A 20,766-nucleotide genomic window follows, 5' to 3' on the forward strand; every position below is an offset into this window, starting at 1 on the left:
TAGGGTTGAAGATGGATCTGTGGAGTTTAATTAATGACGAATTCAGACCCAAGCATAGCATTTACAGTTTATGTAGACCACAAGGAAATGTTTTAAAGTGCATAATTCCATTTAAAAAAGCAAAATATCACTCCTTTAAAAAACAGAAGTCACTAATACAGAAAAATTAAGTCAAAAGTGCTACTAGACTATAGTGTTCAAGATATAGGGTTGGCCAAAAATATGAAATTCTGTGTAAAATGAAAATGGGTAAAATATTTGTCTCTGAGCTATCAGTTCTACTTCATGATAGTGTCGACATATAACAGTACATTCACTTTTCAGACTCATTACAATGTGAAATTTCTAAATCCATTGTATAAATGCAATAAACCTGTGCACATGTATAATAACACTAACCGTATGTCCTGAAAACATTAACCAAATAGTACTTTTGCCAATTGTTTTACAATTTATCTGATCAAAGTATGTAAGATTTAGCATATTTTATCCCTGAACCAGATAACTGTAATGGAACCCATAATATCAGTGATGACAGCCTTATGTAACTTCCTGTAATTACTCCTTAAATCCAAATCAAATAAAACGTGTTTTCTCACTGCACATGAAGCAAATTAAGATCCAGTTTGATCACCTCTTTTGATCAGCCCAAAGAGTGACTGTCTGATCTGTAACATGGTTCAGGAGATGTTTTAAACCTGGTTTGGATCAAGCTGTCTGAAGGTCTGGACCAAATGAGGTATCCGTGAAAAACACCTACATGTGTAAAACCTATTATACAATGAATGAATCCTATTTATGTTGTATCGCATGTAATAATTTTTTAAACACTATTTTTCTAATGCTATAAAATCCAGTATTTCAATCTCTGTTAAAGCCCCTTAAATCCAACATCTTTAAAGAATATGAGCTATTTCTTCATTCATTTTAGATTAGATTAGATTAGATTAGATTAGATTAGATTAGATAGCACTTAAATGATCCTTTGGGCAGAGCCCTCAGGAAATTGAGGTTCCAAAAGCAGCACAAACACCAAACGTACACATGTAAAAAAATACCACAAGAAAATAGCAAAAACAATAACTTTAAAAACAGTAGTGGAAAAAAAACAGGCAATTGCACATTAGAAAGTATTAGCAGAAACAACAAGTAGCAAAGTAGTAATAATAAAGTGGTAGTAGTAATAATAAATAAATAAATACTAAATAGCTAATTGTATGTATATTTACATACATATGTATATTTACTTCCTTCGTCCAGCTTAAATTTCTTTTTAACACTGCAACAACCACTTCTACTACTTTCTTTCATAAAACAGATTCCATAAAAGCTGTTCTTGCCACTGGAGATGAACATATTAAATTCTTAAGTGGCTCAGTGAATGTGAAGCAAGCCCAAACATTAAGAGAAATCAGCTAAAATCAACTATAATGAGACTTTAATGTGGTATGAATATTGTGCTAATTGATTTATTTTGTGAAGTTCTTGTTGTTTGTTTTTTAAATTTATAGTACTTGTTAAAATGATCAGGAACTACTAGTGTCTGACATTTGCTTTTGCAACAGCTTCTCTGTCATATTTTGCTCCGTGCAGCTGTACAAAGCACAAAAACATTGATGGTTGTTGTTAGTCCTTGAAAAATGAGCAGGAAACAGAAAAAAACAATATTTGGGTTGGGAAACAGCTCCAAGGCATTATTCATATTTGTCAAGATGACATCTGAGCAAATACATCTGACTTGTCCTTTGGGTTCAGTATACAGGGGAAGTACTGTACCAGTGTGTCCCTTGAAGGTGGTGACGAGGCTGCAGCTGTCCTGCTCCAGCTTCAGGATGGTCACCTGACCAGACTGATCCCCCACAAATGCATGTCTGGTCTCTACGTCAAACCTGGGGTTGAGATTAAGGTCCAAGAACAACAGTGTTTATCCTGCTGAATCACTGTTGATTTTTCAATTAATCTTTTAACTGATCCAAACCATCCAAGCCACAGCCATGCATCTGACTCTGGGATGCCCACTGTAACGCTGGCAGAGGAGTTACCATGTGTCAGTGGTCTGAATCCTTCCACAGTCCATACAGCCTTGATCTGACCTGGTTAAGTCACTTCAGACCAAAATCAACTGACCACACTGAACAGGGGAAAAAACTGTACGATGTATGAGAGATAACCTAATTACACTGCCACAGTCCTTGTCTTTATAGAAATACATTGTCTGTCTGTTTGTCTCATTTACAAATGAACTTATGAATGCCCACAAGAGTTACAGATGATGACAAATACAGCAGTAAATATTTATAGCAGCTCACAACTACCATATAGTGTATTACAAACCATTTATTTAACTGCTTTCTAAGGCTAATGTAGAAATGTTTCAATAAGATGAATAATTTTCTACTGGTATGTGTCAAATAGTATAAATTAACACTGATTCCAAGATTTAAGGAAAGGCCTGAATAGTTTGGTGGTTACTTTGGTGGTTACTACAGTACATTTCCAAGTTAATGCCAGACCTTTTGTTTTCTCTAAAGCTGAAAGATAGAACCCAATAAAAATAATATGAAAATAAATAAAATATAAAAATATAAAATATAAAAATAAAAAAAAAATAAAAATAATATGAAGGATAAAAGGATAAAGGAGAAGGATAAAAGGATAAAAGATAAAAAAAGGATAAAAGGATAAAAGACACAACAATGTACAACTGATATTAAAGGGGGAAAATATGTAAATGTTAAAAGATGTAAACACCCTAAAAACATGTAAATGTGGGTCCTGAAGAGACACTACATTTCTCTTTTGGAGAATAACTTTGGAAACTACAACTCTGAAGGCATATAAATGACCATAACTAATATTACAAAGATTGCCTGTCTTTTATATCATCATGTCTATGTGTGTGCTGATGTCAACATATCAATTGCCTCTATATATGTGCCAAGTCTGAAGTAAATTAAAAGAAAATTGATGTTTTTAATAGACATTTGAAATTTCACCCATTATAAGTAAATGGGAGAAAAAAAAAAAGATTTTAAAAATTCATAAAAATTTTAACTTTGACCAACTTTTCCCAAAATGTAACCACATCTATTCTGGGTCACTGGCAATCTACAACCCAAATTTGGTATGAATTCAATGAACAGTTTTGCTGCTACAGACATGTGAAATTTCACCCATTATCAGTAAATAGAAAAAAAAAAAATTAAAAAATTCATAAAAACTTTGAACGTTGACATACTTTTCCCAAAATATGATCAGATCTATTCTGGGTCACTGGCAACCTATAAACCCGATTTGGTATGTGTGTTTGAAATATTTTTATTGTGAAGCTTTATCATAGTACAGATTTGAGCTCCCCTGTTTGGTACATTATGCTTCATTTTTGATATCATACAACAAATGCAGTATCAGACATAAAAAGACAAGAAAACAGCATGGATAGAGTGAGAAAAGAGGAAGGAAAGAAGAAAAAAAACAACAAAAAACTCCCATTTGGTAGGAATTCAACCAATAGTTTTGATGAGTGTTAACAAACAAACAAACGAAATCAAAAACAATACCCCTTGCCTCTCCTTTGGGGGGTGGGGTAATAAGTAGTAATGTGGTTCTGGGTCATTAATTTTGGTTCCACTTGTTAGCGTCATCCATTTCTTGATACAAAAAGCCCTCTGTCTACATTCGGTTTGGGTTTTTCATTTGTGAATTCCTTGCCATGCTAATCTGTGTGGGGTTAGCATATAGGGGCTAACAGGACCTTCATGGTCTGATGACCTCATGGCGGACTCATTGGTATGGATCAGCGTCGCTGCTGAGCACTCACACAGCCTTTCATCTGGCCATTACAGAAACCTACTCAGAGCGTTTCCTTGACAACAGCATGACTGATTCCTATTGTTAGCGTTTCCCATCGGTACAAACTAACTGGAAAGTAACCTCCGTTGCTTTGCTTCTGTGGCCTTAAATTAGAACCGTGTGTCATGATCGAAGGAGGTAAAGATCACTTCATCCACTCCACTTCATTTAACAGGGAGCTTAACTGTCAGCTTTACACCAACTGGCTTACAGACGGAGACAACCAGCCAGACAGAAGAGGGAGAGGGGGAGAGGTTTTTAAAGGATACTGTAGTCCGGTGACCCAGGCGGCGGTACGATGCATCCCCAGCTGCTGGCCGCTCTCTGAACAGTGCCAGGTGAAGCTCTTGTCCTGTCCGGTGCTCAGAAGCCACTCCATCTCCAACACAAATAGCACCACTGTCACTCTGCCCTGGTGGGCTGCAGACACACACACAAATAATGGGTTAATTTTCATGCTCACATGGCAGGGAAGAGTCCACAGACCCTGCAGAATGCTGGAAATTACAAGTGTTAACACAGTACAATTACATGTATAAAAGGTTCAATGCACGCTAATTTTTTGGCATCAGTGGGAATAATTGCCACTCTGCGAAGGCTGCACAATGAATCCAATTGTAATTGTAATCATGTTATCAGTCTGCATAATTATATAATATATATACAGTATATACCCCTGAGACATTATTTCAATGAAACATGCTGCTGTGGATTTGCATCTGTTTCATGTACTTGTGTTCCTTTTCTTCAGTGGTGTTGTTTTACTGTGTGTTTTCGATCAAAACAGGGTGGAATAACAGAAAAAGATAGAGAGGAATTGCAGTTTCACAGGTTTTTTACTAAATAAAGCACTAAGAATGTACATCAATAAGAGATTTAGGATGTTGAACATGAACTGTGAACTGGAACACACTGAAAAACAAGTTCATTTGAATTTTGTTCCAGTAGTTTTTGTTTTGGGGCTCTTTTTTTCTAAATAAGTTAAGATGCTTTTTGGCACCTCATTGATTTCCAAATAGCAGTCACATGATCAAAACTCAGTAAAAACACAGTAAGAAAAAAAATACAGGAAAACCACGACAACACTGCAAACAACAGTACAAACAAAAAACAAGGAAAAGGATGTAAAAAAAAAACCCAAACAGACAAACAAACAAAAAAACAAAACCCTAAAATCATCTATTTTCATAGCGAGTCGGTCTCACTCACTGTTCTGTGTTTTGCCCCCCATTCCACAGGTGGTGGGGGGTGAACTGAGCATGCTCAGATGTCTATGGAAAGCACAATGTCTATTCTCTCAGCGTGTTTTGGAGTTTTTCCAATTGAGAAATGATTGAATTTTTATAAATATTTAATACAAATCATACAATCAGAATGCTCACCACAGATACATCAGGGGTTAAAGGGTTAAAGGTCCAGATTTTGTAGGATTTAATGTGTTTTTATATTAGTTGTATTTTTAATGCTACTTTGAGAGGAAAAACAAGTTAATACACATTTCAATGACTGATAACCATGCAATTTGACTCATAAATTATAGTTCCTCTTGTCACAAAATCATGCAAGCCCTACTTTCTGCAGATTTTTATTCCTACAACCCAAAACCACAAATCAGAGATTCACCTCAAAGGGGTTGGAATATACAATACAATATACAATATACAACACCCTTTATCCTTTGAGCCTCAGTTAAAATACATTCTACACTTCTTCTAGAGTCTTTCTACAGGCTTGACGGAGGACCACAGGATCGATTTCTAAATACACAATTTAATTACTGATTAGTGTTAATATTCCATCAGACTCAAATCTATCACTCTAGTCTATGGTTCAAGACAGATGCAACATGGCAGCCCCCCTGTTGGTGATATATTGGCTTCATTTTTCCATTGTGGTGTGAAACATTATCAGATTGTCTTTATGTTTCATCTTTATACTGTATTTTGTCATTTGATTTGGGTTGACAACAGATCACTTTCAGAAGCTGATGATTTGTCCTTGAGTCCTGCTGTTTTAAAGCTCTGTAAAATTGAAATCAAGGGGGAAAAAAAAACACCAAAAATGAAACTATACTCCTCCCTTCTGCAGCTCTCTGCTCTAATCATAGATTGTCTAAAAAAATTTAAAACACAATATAATTTTTTGCAGTTATGGAAAAGTGACTCCAAAACATCAAAATCTATCAAAATATTAGTTACGGCAGGCTTTGTAATGAGCCAGCAAATCAAAGCAGCAGATACACCTCTGAGTTTGACAACCACTGATCATTACAGCTGTCGATCAGCCATTTTTATGTGAAGTAAAAGAAACTGTGATGGGCCAAAATTTTCTGTTGATGTAGATTTTCTTAAGCCTGAAACCAGCCCGTTATGTGATATGACATATGATAAACTAACCTGCCAACTGACACCACATGGTGCAAATGCACGGCCCATGTATCCACAGCTCCATCTGAGAGATCGAATGTGTGAATGAATTACATGGATAAATAAAATATTTATTCTAATTCATTATATTTCGTGCAGAAATACATTTGTCATTCATATTGTAGTACCAATGGAGATACAGGGTGTCCATAAAGTCGCTTTACAATTTAACAAATTTATTACAAAAGCAAATGAATCGACAAATCTGTGGAAATTATTAGAAAATGAAAAGTGTGTTGTGAAAAAGAAAAAAGCACATTCAAAGACAGCATGATGTGCACAAGCAACATCTGTTTTTATTTTCTTTATTTCTGTCTGTATTTGTCCATTGTGTTATTTTGTTTCATACTAAACCACATCTTGATGGCTTTTTTCTGCTCCACAACACAAACACTTATTGTTCTGTAATGAATCAGGTTCATTTGAGTTCAGGTGATGATTTGTTTTCCTGATGATTTCTCTGTTTCCATGCACTGATTTCAGTTATCACTATTTTTTTTGTGAATGGGTCATAATCCCCCTTAAATGTAAGCACCTTCTCTGACCTGTACACTAATTTAAGATTGTTGGATTTTCTATAATACACAGTTGTGTGCAAAAAAATGGGGTGCTCAGTGTGCAACTTCAGAGTATACAAACATACATACACAAATATAAATAAGTAGAAATGTACAAAAATAGAAGAAAAATCTAAAGTATAAAATGCAAAGTATAAAACAGACACGGTGCATTTTACTAGAGCTTATTGCACTGTAAATGTAATACTGCTCTGTAAAAGTGCTACAGTATTCTGTAGTATTGCACTGGAGATGTAAGTTGAGCTAGTCTTATATTTTAAAAGGGAAGTGGATTCTGTGTGTGTGTGTGTGTGTGTGTGTGTCTCAGGTATCAGACAAAATCCGAACAGAGCTGACTGCTGCAGTTTGCTGTACTTGTTGCTGTACTTTGCTTGTACTTGTATTGGTCAAGGAACAGACTAGTCAAAACGACAAGTTGATAGGACCAGTGTTTGGGGGATATTAGTTATTTTGGAATACAACAGCCTTACACTCACGTTGAATGCGTGACTACTGGACAAATGCGGTACAGCATGCACAAATACACAACAAATATCCATGCTGGGGGACCGGGATGTTACCCTTCAGGGTCGGGATGTGGATTTTAAAAACACCCCCCCTTTTCACATCCCACCCTCAGTACTGACAATGATGAAGTCCAGGATATGATCAGTACCAGTTGTAATCTATTACATCAACTAAAAAAACATGTAAGATAATAACTATTACCCCCGTGACCCTAGTGAGGATAAAGCAGGTTCAGAAAATGAATGAATGAATGAATAACTATTACAATTCAAACAGTTGTGATCGAAATACATCAGCTAGCATATGTAAAATAATAAATATCATTCATTCATTTTCTGAACCCGCTTTATCCTCCCTAGGGTCACAGGGGTCGCTTGGAGCCTATCCCAGCTACTTATGGGCGAAGGCAGGGTACACCCTGGACATGTCACCAGTTCATCGCAGGGCTGACATATAGAGACAAACAATCAATCTTACATTCACACCTATGGGCAAATTAGATTAACCGATTAACCTATCAGTGCTTTCGATGGTGGGAGGAAGCCGGAGTGCCCGGAGAGAACCTGCACAGACATGGGGAGAACATGCAAACTCCACACAGAAAGGTCCCACTCCCATCGACTGGTGCTGGAATTGAACCCAGGACCTTCTTGCTGTGAGGCATGAGTGCTAACCACTGCACAGTACATGTAAAATATAGACTAAGTTCTTTTCCCAAAAGTCAGCTCTCCCAAGCATAAAAATAACCCCATCTACAACCCGTCATTCCCCACGGGTCAATGCGCTAGTATTTAGTATTTTTCTAAAGTTTTATTTAAAGGTAACACAGTATTTATGATTGATTAAGGGACTAAAAGTAGCTACCTATATATTTGACTTGGTCATTAACTGTCTGTTCCCTTTGTTATTATGGAGGGAATGTTTCATTACTAAATATAAGCCCATTGTTTGAAGTCAGGATATTTACGTTGTGCCATTTACTGTGACAGAGGTCAGACTATGATGAGTAGAAGGTCTGCAGTTAAAATAAGTGAAGCTTTGCGAGACGTGTGCTGAGAGACAATTTTTCGAACCTGCATTCATATTATATTCACCCACAACAATCCCTAAAGGCATAAAAAAACAACCTGGCTCTTGCAGATGTCATGTGGTATCACTGTATCTGTTGGGCATAATGTATTAATGCAGTGCTATAAATCAAGTTACAGTGTTTCTTTAAATAAAAACCAGGAGTCAGTTAAAAGCCATGCCTCTAATAATGGCGGTGGGATTGATACACAAAAAAAAAAGACTGGTCTGTAAATACTAGCCAGGGGACAAACAGGGATAGATGAACTCTATGTTTATGATGTACACTTCTAGCACTTTAATTCATTACACTCAACAATATAGTCATGACATTTTAAACACTGAAATCAGGCAGAATTTCAGATGAGCAATCCAGAACAAATCACTGCAGGAGTATCCTGTTATTTCATTACAATGGGACCTGTCAGTGGGTGGGATATAAGAGGCAGAAAGTGAACGTTTAGTCCTCAAATAGAAGCTACTGGAAATAAAGATCTGGTACTGTCTACAGCTGGGGTAAAGACAAGACAAGACAAGACACGACACGAAACGACACGAGAAGATAAGATAAGATAAGATAAGATAAAATAGGATAAGATGACAAATGACGAAGATAAGATACAACGAGATAAGATAAGATATGACAAGATGAGATAAAATACAATAAGATAACAAATTAAGATAAGATACGACAAGATAAGATAAAATAAGTGCAGGATAGACAGAAAACAGAAAAATATACACTTGAGAAACAAAATCTAAAAAGAAAAAATGAGTATTTATATTAATTTAGATTTAAATTGAAATATTATATACATATTTACAATGTATTTGCACATGTACACAGTATATTTAACCTTTAAGTGATTTCTCATCATTTATTATAATATTATCCTCTGAATTTTGCGTTTCGTCAATAAAAATCATGTATTTTCCCATATTTAATTTACTGATCATGTAGCTGTTCATAAAAGCTCAGATTAAAGTTATTCGTCATAATATCAGAAACAAATGAAGAACAGAACAATGACGAAAACATGACTTCTTCAACAAAATATATTATTAACTGAACATAAACCCAGTGTCTCCATCCACTGTCATTATCCAACTCTATGGGTTTTACTGGTGAATCAGTGTTGTAGAAGATGACAGTGTTTCCATGGAGCCACTGAACGTCCAAATGGGTCATATCTGATGACCATGAAAAGATGACAAACTGTATTTTACACCAATTATTGACATGGATTGACAGGTTTAATGTATCAGAAGTTATTAAACATTTTATATTGGTTGATGATTTCGGTTGCCAGTGGTTGTTTGGGTCTTTATGGGTTTAGTAATCAACTAATTTCCACCTTTTGGCATATACTTTGGCATAGACACAAACACACAGAGAAAGACAAATGTCCTTTCTCACCGGTGTAGGTGTTAGCCGGGGTCATCTTGTTGTAGTCTTCTGACAAGACGAACTCCTAAAACACAGGAAAAAAAGAAAAAAAAAAAAAAAACATTAACATTGACTAATGTCAGCAACTCAAAACTCAACTTCTACAATAAAACTCAACTAAATGGGGAAATAAATGATGTCCCTGTGTTTAGATTTTGCATATGAGTCATACATTTAAAATAAGACATACTTCTGATAAAATACACCCTATCATAAAGCTACTTGTAAGAGCATATGGTAATGCTATTCCGTGTCAGTTTTGTATTGTTGTTTGATGGACTCTAGAAAAGATTCGAAATTATATGTTAAAGCCGAATTGGAAAGAGAGCTGGGTGGGGAGATCCCAGAGGGGATATGGTATGATATGTGGCAAACATACCTATCAACATCACAATCCCCTAAATGGAGAGAATTTAATTGGAAACATCTAATTCGTTATTTCATCACACCTAAAATTAAAAGTAAACAGATGAATACTCAACAGCCATGTTGGAGACTTTGTAATCACATGGATTCAGATCATACACATATTTTGGAAATTAAGGCTGCACGATATTGGAAAAAACTGACATTGCGATTTTTTTTAACCCTGCGATATGAAAAAATACTCAGGAGGATATAACAGCTGTGTGGTGCCAACGTGAATGGTCAAACTAATTAGTTATGTCACCTCTCGTTGTGGCAACAGGTGCAAGGAACTATCGACACAGAACACGCGTTTCAACATCATCCTTCCTAATTCCAGATAACTGACGTTGCTTTTCTTTTTGGCACCAAGTCTTCATTTTCGGTGATTTTCTCTTGTTCGTTGCTCATTTTTCAATGTTGTTACCAGTGACTCACTCCATGTGCAGGGGTGTGATCTGCTTCAGCAAACTGATAATGAATGATTGTGATTGGTGGAACGCTGCATGCAGTGTGTCAGGTACCCTGGTTGAAATTAGATGAGGACACGTCAAGTTCATTTGCCTCCTACATTGCAGGACTTGCGATGTGACTATTCCGCACATGTACATTGCAATGACGATGGCTCAAACGGTATATTGTGCAGCTCTATTGGAAATGTACAAATATTCAACCCTTCGGGGGGAGGGTTCACTCAGCTCTCTGTGATGTGTTGGGATATGCAATCCCAAACTCTTGTCTTCTTCTTTACCTCGGACATTTGGAAGAAACGGTGCATAAAGAAGACAGATATCTTGTCAAGATCCTCCTGGTGGCCGTGAAGAAGGCCATAACAAAGAACTGGCTTAAGACTGATGCTCCGTCTTACAAACAATGGCTTTCGATCATAGATGATATACTTGTCATTGAACATCTTACATGTAAACTGAAGTTGAAAGAAAATCTCTTTATAAAAAACTGGGGAAAATGGCTGACATTCAAGGAAAAATGTGTCTGTTAAGGGACCTAAACACATTCTGACACAAACACAGGATGTTACTTTCATTTGTTTGTTTTCTGTTCTTTTGTTTCTTTTCTTGACTGGATTGTATTATACTGATGAAAATGAGAAATGAATAAACATTGCAAAGAAAAAAAGACATACTTCTGTGATACTTTATTGATGTGGATGTGCAGAATGTCGCCCTTTAAACTTCTTGTTTTCATTTTCTAATCCTGTCGATGTATCAAATGTTTCATATGATTAATAATGTGTAACTTTTGAATGTCAGTCATCTTCTTCCTCCTTCACCTTCACTTTTTAAACATGTAAATGACAGATTCTGTAACCCTGTGCAGAAGCCAGTAAAAAGAAGAACTACTCTCATGGTAACAGTGTTATTTCCTCTGAGGCCCCCACCCACATTTTTATACTGAACAAAGAAAATGAAGTTTCAAGAATAGAAAATGTTTGGTTATGTTGCTGTGTGACTTTGTACTGAGTCGACTCCCACTGGGACATTTTCGTCACATACACAAAACAACAGTGAGCTGGACCGTATTACACTGTTGTATGTGAAAACACACAGGCCTGCACTGTGTTATGTCTGAGAAGTGTTTGTCATACAATCAAACTACTGAGGAACTACTGAAGTACCACTGGTGACCACTAGAGGCTGCAGTACACATTATGCCATGAAAAGTGTAGAGAGCAATGGAGGAAGGAAGTGATGCTGTTACTGTCTTATCTCAGTTGGCCTCATTAACCCTTAGACTGTCTGGACCCTCCACTCTTCCATAAGTGGGTCAAAAAAGACCTTTGTTAATATCAATGTGTTTTAATGCCACTTTTGTCAATTTATGTTAAAAAATAATCATTTGTATTATATTTTGGTCCACAAAAGAAGGATTTCATGTTTGAAATATTTTTTTTTTTAATTTTTCATTCATCATTTTTAACAATTACATTTTTTTTTTAAATGTTCCGAAAATTTGAAAAGCAAAGTATATATATTATAAAAAAAAAATATATATATATATATATATATACATATATATATATATATATATATATATATATATATATTATCTACATCCATTGTATGAGTGAGTGAGTGAGTGAGTGAGCGAGTGCTTTGGTTTTGCTGTAGAATGACTGAGTGAATGTAGAATGAATCAAAGGTTTATATGAAATTCCACTGAAAATGAAAGTGGGTCATTTTCGACCCACTTACAGAAGCTTGGGGTAATAATACAAAAACTACAATTTCATTAAATCCATAAAAAGCCCATTAAAAAAATAAATGTCATGATGTCAATAACATGTTTTTTGAGCAATGTCTGGAATATGAAATAATAACAACTTTTTATTACAAAGATATTGCAAGAAAACAACCTCATCGGGTCAACTTTGACTCAGATATGCATCTAAGGGTTAATTCAAGCAGAAAATATAACCAGTTTGTACTTTTACAGTTTTAGATTGTAGGTAGATTGGACAAGTCCAACAATAGATGTTTTCAGGGAATCTGAAGCAAGATTTTTTTTTCTATTTTTGTCCTTTTATTAATGACAACAAATCATTAATTAATCAAGGTTCCAGGAGTCTAATAGTTAGTTATCACTCCCATGTTAAAATACACATATACTAAAAATTTAGAGTTTAAAAAGGCAAAGACTTTTTTTTTATTTGTCTGAACATTTATTTAGTTGAAAATGTACAAAGAAAAGACTTTCAATGCATTCAACAACCACCCTGAGTGTATTGTGTGAATATCACTCATGACTATCTGATTGATCTATTCATAATGTTCAAACATTTTCAATAGGAGACAGCAACAACATCTATTTTTCCTGAAAACAAGCTGAAGTGTGGACTTGACTGCATGGTTACACTGTCCTTTGGCCCAAACAAAACATGTGTCCAGAGAACTGAAGCATCTCTGGACAGAAGTGATGTCTCTCTTTGTGTAACACAAGTTCAGGTTCTATTTCTGGATGCAGTGATGGACTGTGTTAAGTAACAGTTTTCCAAAACCCTCCAAAGTCCATGTGGGTGCATTCATTAAGGCAGTGTTACATTTCTTCATACAATGCTGCCTGAGTGTTCAAAGGTCAACACACACTGGATAACCAAGGACTCCTTGAATCTATTCACCAATATCATATTTTCTAGATAATTAAAGACTGAAATTCTTTGCAACTTTGCATTGAGATTTATTCTTTTGGAAATGACTGAATATTCTCTCATGAAGCTTGGCACTGAATGGAGAGACCCGACCCTGTAAAGACTAATCTTTTGGTGGTTGATGCCCCTTTTATGCCCAGTCATGAATCCCTCCCCCCAGGGATGTCAAACTCATTTTAGTTCAGGGGCCATATTCAGCCCAATGTAATCTCAATCAACGGGGCTGGACTAGTAAAATAATAGAATAATTAATGACTAAAAACAATAATCTCTGCATTTTAGAGTGAAAAAAAGAAAGTGGAAAAAAAAAGGGAAAATCTACAAAGTATCCTTTTAAAAAATGTGGATAATATGAACAACCACAAACAATCTAAAATTTCTTTAGAAAAATAAGTGGAATTTTAATAATATTATGCCTCAGTTTATAATGTACATTACAACTTACAGATCACAGAGGAAATTTGAGAAACATGAAGACAATTAACAGAAAAAAATAAGAAAAAAAACAACAAATATGAACAAAATACAGAATAACAAGAACAAAACTTGTACAAAAATTAACACAAATTTGAGAAACATGAATATAATGAACAGATATAAACAAACAAACAAACAAAAGGCCAACAATATGATTAAGAAATAACAAAAACAAAACATATTTCCTTGGTTGGGATTGCACAAAAATAATGTTAGGATGTTGGATGATTCAGGTACTGTCCACTATGCATTCTATTCACAACTAACAGAATATGAACATTTGAGCAGGATCTTAAACTCTAAGGTCTGTAAAACAACTTAACCCATAGACCCAGAGCTACTTTTGTGGCAGATCACAAATTTTTTTTTTTCTCTATATTTAACTTTTCTTAAGTGATTTATCACAATTTATTCTAATATTATCCTCTATAGTTTGAGGTTTTTTTGGTGAAAATCCAGTATTTTCCTGTACTTAATTCACTGATCAACTCAGAGTAATTTCAAAGGTTATTATATCAAAAGCAGAGAAAACTGAAGAAAAAGTGACTTTTTCAGTAAAATCTATCATTAACTGAACATAAACCCAGCGTGCCCATCCACTGTCATTGATCCAACTCCATGGGTTTTACTGGTGAATCAATGTTGTAGAAGATGACGGTGTTTCCACGGTAACTACGGAGCCTCTGAACGTTTAAATGGGTCATATCTGATGACCACGAAAAGATGACAAACTGTATTTTACACCAATTATTTACATGTATTGATAGGATTAATGGATCAACAGGTATTAAACAGTTTAAATCAGTAGTCAGTTTTGGCTGCCAGTGGCTGTTTGGGTCTTTATGGATTAATTAATTAATTAATTTATTTATTTGTTGTGCGTTTTTTGTACTGGTAAAGCCAGATGTTAAAACTTTATTTATCTGTAAAAAATGCAACTTTTTACAGAGCACAGTTTTGTGATATTGCATTAGATAAATAAAATAAAAATAAAATATAAATATAAATATATAAATTATAAAAAAATATTATAAATAATTATAAATAATTAAAAAGTAAAAATTAAAAATTAAAATAAAAATTTGTTTACTATTTGTACATATTTCTGGTGTAATTCAATTTTTCCAGAAGCCAAACTTTAAAAAAAAAAAGAAATAAAACAAACAAAAAATATTGCCTTGTTAGTATCACGATACATTGTGATATATTGCATTGTGACCCTAGTATTGTGATTTGTGTTGTATCACTAGATTCTTGCCAATACACATCCCTATGTGAGATCAACATAGTTCAGTACAACAGAACACTTATTATCCACTTTTGGAAATCACATTTTATTGCTGATGATTTTAATGTCTATTTTAATTTGAATGTTTTTATATTATAACTTTTTCTGATCTTAAATGTATTTTAGGCCTCTCCTGTGATGCTTTTATGTTTTATGTAAAGCACTTTGAATTGTCCTGTAGATGAAATGTGCTATACAAATAAACTTGCCTTGCCTTGCCTTGGATTGGTTAAAACAGCAAAGAAACAGTTTGGGAGCTATCAGTGTAAAAGCAGGTTGTGTTATCTATCAGGGGAGAAGGATGGTATTTGGACTCACACAGACAGTCCCAGTGTCCATCCCACAGGACAGCCTCCTGGTTTCTGGATTAAAGGACATGCAGGTACACGATGCTGAAGACAAAAAAAAAAAAAAAAGAAAAAGTTAATTCCCTTCCTGGGAGGAAGCTGTTCTGTTGTAATGATGGATTAACATTTCCTGGTTCAAAATGGTCTGATACAAAGGTTATTTTTCAGTTCCCTGCACTAAAATACTTTCCAAAACAACCATCAGTCAGTGTTGGTTTAGACATCCTGACAGTTGGACTCAGTTTCAAAGCAAACATTTCATCAATAAGACAAACAACAAGCCTATACTCATCTGCGCGGTCTCATACTACAACATGTGTTCAGTCAATTATGAATTAAATATTATGTTTATTTTTATTGTCTTTTTCACTGTCACTTTATTTCACTGTTGCTGCTGCTGCTACATGCACCACCACTTTAACTGTTACTGCTGCTGTATACTGTGTAATTTTGTGCATATTTTGAAGTTATTTCATTTTTTTGCATATTTTATGGTAGTTTTTATTCTATTCTATTCTATTCTATTTAGCTTTTATATATTTTATTTCATATTTTATCTTTTCTCATGCTACAAACACTGTGACCTGGTTAACTATATTTTGTTCTATCATATACTATCGATTGAATGATAATAAAGCTGGTTCTGAGTCAACCAAAAGTGACTCTAAACCTAATATGTAGTTCTTTCTTCAACACTGACTGATGACAGTTGTTTGAACCAGTTGTTTCCTGTGACTAAAAAAAAATAAACAGTGGGGGTAAAGTTCTTCAACTTTATCTGAAAACCTTCAGACTTACAATGTGCACAAACACCTCTAGTAATCATTACTAATAGTGGCAAGTAAGTGGGCTGAAAAGCAAAAAAAAAAGAGGAAAAAATCTTGTGACTACAATGTAATCCTTTCCACTCTTATGTACATTTTTTCTGTGAAACCAACTTAGCAAAAGAAGAGGCTACAGTTCCTGCTGATGGTAGCATGGGATTTCCTTTAGTTGCAACATGAAGAGGAAACAAGGGCCCAGAGTGTCAGAGACATTAAGTTCTACAGCTGAGAAAAAAAGAAAGTGAATGATCCTTCAGTCACAACGACCCTCACATGCTGAAAGTGACTGTAAGAGTAAACAGTAAAATACTTATATTACTTGTATAACATTGTTATGACTACTATTACTGTTGTCACTTTATTATAACTTTTATCCTGTGATTATTAAACTATATATATATACATACTGTGCATACTATAATATTATAACATAATAAGCTATTTTTCTTGGTAGTTCTTCAAGGTTCAACTGGACTGGTTTCATGCTGTTGAAAAGAGCGAAACCAGTCCAGATGACCCTAGAAGAACTACCAAGGATGAGGACCTGGGCCTATGAGAACCTACACAGACATAATAAGCTATTATTATTATTACTACTTTTTTGTTTTTTATAGTTATTTTATTAGTATTTTCTTGTGGTATTTCTTGTGTGTCTCCCCCTACTTCCCTCCTTCTCCCCCAGTCTCTCTCTCTTTTTCTCTTCCTTTACCCTTTTTCTTTAACCCGAACTGGTCAAGGCAGACGTCCAACCTCCAGGAGTCAGGGTCTGCTCCAGCTTTCTGCCTGTTAAAAAGAAGTCTTTTCTTCCACTGTCACCGGTCATAAGTGTTTGCTCCTGAAGGATTCTGTTGGGTTTCTGTAAATTAGCTTGAGAGTCTGGTTTTGACACGAGATAACTTTTGTTATGATTTGACACTATATAAATAATATTTGATTGATTGATTGATGTGTACATTCGTTGTTGAGCTGCTATTGGAATCTAAATTTCCTGAGGGCTCTGCCCAAAGGATCAATAAAGTTCAATGTAATGTAATGTAATCTAGTCTACTCTAATCTAAACTCAACAATTTCATCCTTCAGTTCAGAGAAGTGGCATCTGTAATGCAGCGAGTGTGACATGATGAGAAGCGAATATCACACAAAAACAGAGGAGAAGTGAACAAAAACAGGATTCACACAACATGTCTTCCAAGAACAATTGCAATAACTAAAGTTACTTTTCATACTTTTTAGAAACTTATTAAATTACATTTCATGTCATCTTATCCAGACATAGACATCAGATTCTGTGTGCGTTGGTACCTACAGGGCATTGTGTGGTAGACACTGGGCCAGTACTGACCACTGTCTCTCTTCAGCCATACCCGGATTGTTCTGTAGAGTGAAAATACAAATGAACACAGGTGAATACTTGATGCTAGAGGTGAAACACTTAATCTGCCGATCTGACAGTCAGTCAACAGAGGGTTAATCAGCAACCTATTTTTATATTTGCGTTTTATAGTTCTGTCTTTCCCAAGCATTGGGTCAGAACACTAAATTGGTAACAGAAACACCAACAGATTGGTCACCCATTGACAGAGTAGAATGCGGAAAAAAAAAAAAGAAAAAAAAACTTACACTGTGGTGGAATGAGTACATTATATTTATTTACGCTACTAACATACAAATCAGACACACCAGATACTTGTATTTTACCAAAGCATTTGAATCTCATACTACTTTGTAATTCCACTCATTACACATTTAATTTAATGCAATGCTTTATGAGTAATAGATCCCGCAGGATACAATTCATTTACAAATGGCACCACTTGGATGAACTACAACATTAAAATGATGTGAACCATATTTGTTAGTAAGGAAAACACAATAATATTCTAGAATAATACTCAATAGCACTTTGAAAAGAGCCACTCTGCAGAGGAAATAGTCCCTATTTTTACTTTTGGTACTTAAAACTTTTACTTAGCTTTGTTGAAAATACTTTAACATATTGAATCTAAGACTTTTACTTGTAATGGAGTATTTCTGTACTGTCACACGTCTATCTTAAATTAAATATTTAATATCATAACATTTAATAATATCAGTACAATAATATTAAAGTCAGTAATGAGAATCACCTCTGCTTGATTCAAAGAAAGCAAGTTTTCTTTTTGTTTCATTAGTGTGTAACAAAAGTGTGTTTTGACAGTAGAAGAGTAAAAAATGCCTATGCTATGGCAGTTCACAGTTCATAGTTCAAAACATATTACTGTACATTCAGGTCAAATTTCTCTTTTGGCTGCTGAACTGAAATGGTCTGGGAATCCCTGATGTAGACCAATGTAGACTCAGTTTTACAGAAAATAATCTCAATGTTTGAACAAAAATATGTGATTGCAATACTTCCCTCCAAAGATCTAGCATTCTCTATATCTTACTGGGTCAGAATTAAACTACTCTGAGTTAGTTAGACATTAACTATAACATCTACAATTAGAAATAGACCTATTACAGGCATCAGTTCCACTCCACATGTTGTTATGTCACCAGTTCTGTGTTGTACGGTATATGTACCCTTATATAAAAATCACTTATACTATAAGGTGTGGCTTTGTTACACAACAAAACTGGGTGAATGCAAGTGAACTGTAAGCACCACATGATGTGATATTACAGCCTTTACAGATGCCCACCACCTATTTGATCTGTTGCCCTCAGATCAACATAGACTCAAATAGTTTCTTCCCATGGGCCATAAGAACACGAAATAACAATAACTGGTGCAATTATTATATTCGGTCATGCTGCTACTTTGCATATTTCTTTTAATCCCAAATAGGCTTGCATTTTTAAAATGTTTATAGTATTATATTTATTGCAATGGTATTTTTATAAATGTATTGCACTGAAAAGAGTTTGCACTGCAATGCCATTATCTTTTAATTACAGTGACAGTAAAGGATTTCTATTCTTTTTATTTTTTGATCAAGGTCTTTTTTTATTTTCAATTTTCAAATGTATAACAAGAAACATACAACTTGAACATGAATCTGTTGTATCCAGTTCCTATCCAACTGCCCCACCACCACCACCAACCCACTCCAAATACTGGACCTTCGTTGAGTTTATATACATGTATTCATACTTTATTAAGGACACAAAAACTAGGTCCATAGGATAAGATAAAAAAAAAAAAAAAAATACACAATAAAAAGAAAAAAAACTGCATAAATTCATATATTACTTACACATAAAGGCTTGATCACCAGTGAGACCACATTTTAGATGTAAACCTTACAGAACTAATCTTGGGACAGATCAGGGCTTGTACAGACAGCCGGACATAATATACTTATAAAAATAAATAAACCCCCTTCAAATATATGTAGACACATATTCACATACATAAATATGGGGGGAATTGTTTTTAATAAATTAATTTAAAATAAAGATTTCTATTGTATTCTTTCTTTTATCCAACTTAGAACAGCTGCATATGTACAGTCAGGCCAACAAGCATTTGTGTTTGTTTTTTTATTTTTATCAGGACTTGTGACCCTGACTGAATACAAACACTCCCCCAGAAACTCACTTCCCTATGTTGAGAAACTGTTCTATGGGGCAAAGAGGGCAATTTGTCTTAACAATGTTTGTTTTTATGTTCTTTTTATATTTTGGAATGGCCCATTCATTACCGGCATTTTACCAAATAAGGCATTTACGTCTGAAAAACCACATAGTGTTTAGTTATTTCCCAGCTCTTTTTTCCTAGCCTCCAGTGGACATGTAGGCTTCAGTGCTCCTCTACAGCCCATGGTATCAGCTGACACTGTGTGGGGCTTCTTTAGTGCTAACGCTAACCATAAACCGGTTGTTTATTCGCTGTGCATGAATAAGATGAGAAGCGGTGCGTTATTTTGGTGCAAAAACAAAAGCCTCTAAGCGGGATTGGAGGTGTTGTTCTGTGTGTGGTACCTGTCCTCAGACACGCTGATAACGCCGTCTTCCTTAGGGATGATGACCGCCGTGCTCACAACATCTTGGAAAGCCTCAATTTTGCTCACCAGACATGGCTTCCGATCCTGTGGCTGGGGCTGAATTTCGGCCGCCATAGGTTGGTGGTGCGAAAACCTCCGTCTCCGGTTTTGGCGCCGGGAAACATAACCCACCCCGGTCCGACGGAGGAGCACGGGCTAAGGGGCTGCCAGTGTGTGTCAGGGAGGGAACCACGGTGCTGTGACAGGCTGTCTGTCAGCTGACCACACACGCACACGCACACGCACACGCACACACACACACACACACACACAAAACACTCGCCTCCCATAGACACACAACACAGCCTCCTCCACCAAAATAAAACTTCCGCTCGGATGTTCAGTTCACTGTGGTT

The 20,766-nt window shown here is 35.3% G+C and overlaps 1 protein-coding gene across 1 annotated transcript in view; it reads right to left on the minus strand.

Moving 5' to 3' along the window:
* Positions 1–20,648, minus strand: part of wdfy2 (WD repeat and FYVE domain containing 2) — a 36,292-nt gene extending 15,644 nt beyond the window's left edge. The window contains exons 1-6 of the mRNA XM_030125720.1: positions 20,349–20,648; positions 17,692–17,759; positions 15,533–15,606; positions 9,849–9,903; positions 4,122–4,272; positions 1,777–1,889 (exon numbers count right to left, since the gene is read on the minus strand). Of these exons, the coding sequence (XP_029981580.1) occupies positions 1,777–1,889; positions 4,122–4,272; positions 9,849–9,903; positions 15,533–15,606; positions 17,692–17,759; positions 20,349–20,485 (598 nt within the window). The 5' untranslated portion in view covers positions 20,486–20,648. The remainder of the gene's footprint in view (positions 1–1,776; positions 1,890–4,121; positions 4,273–9,848; positions 9,904–15,532; positions 15,607–17,691; positions 17,760–20,348) is intronic.
* Positions 20,649–20,766: the final 118 nt, after the last annotated feature.

The sequence above is a fragment of the Sphaeramia orbicularis genome, chromosome 21, assembly GCF_902148855.1.
Source record: "Sphaeramia orbicularis chromosome 21, fSphaOr1.1, whole genome shotgun sequence".
Lineage (NCBI taxonomy): Eukaryota > Metazoa > Chordata > Actinopteri > Kurtiformes > Apogonidae > Sphaeramia > Sphaeramia orbicularis.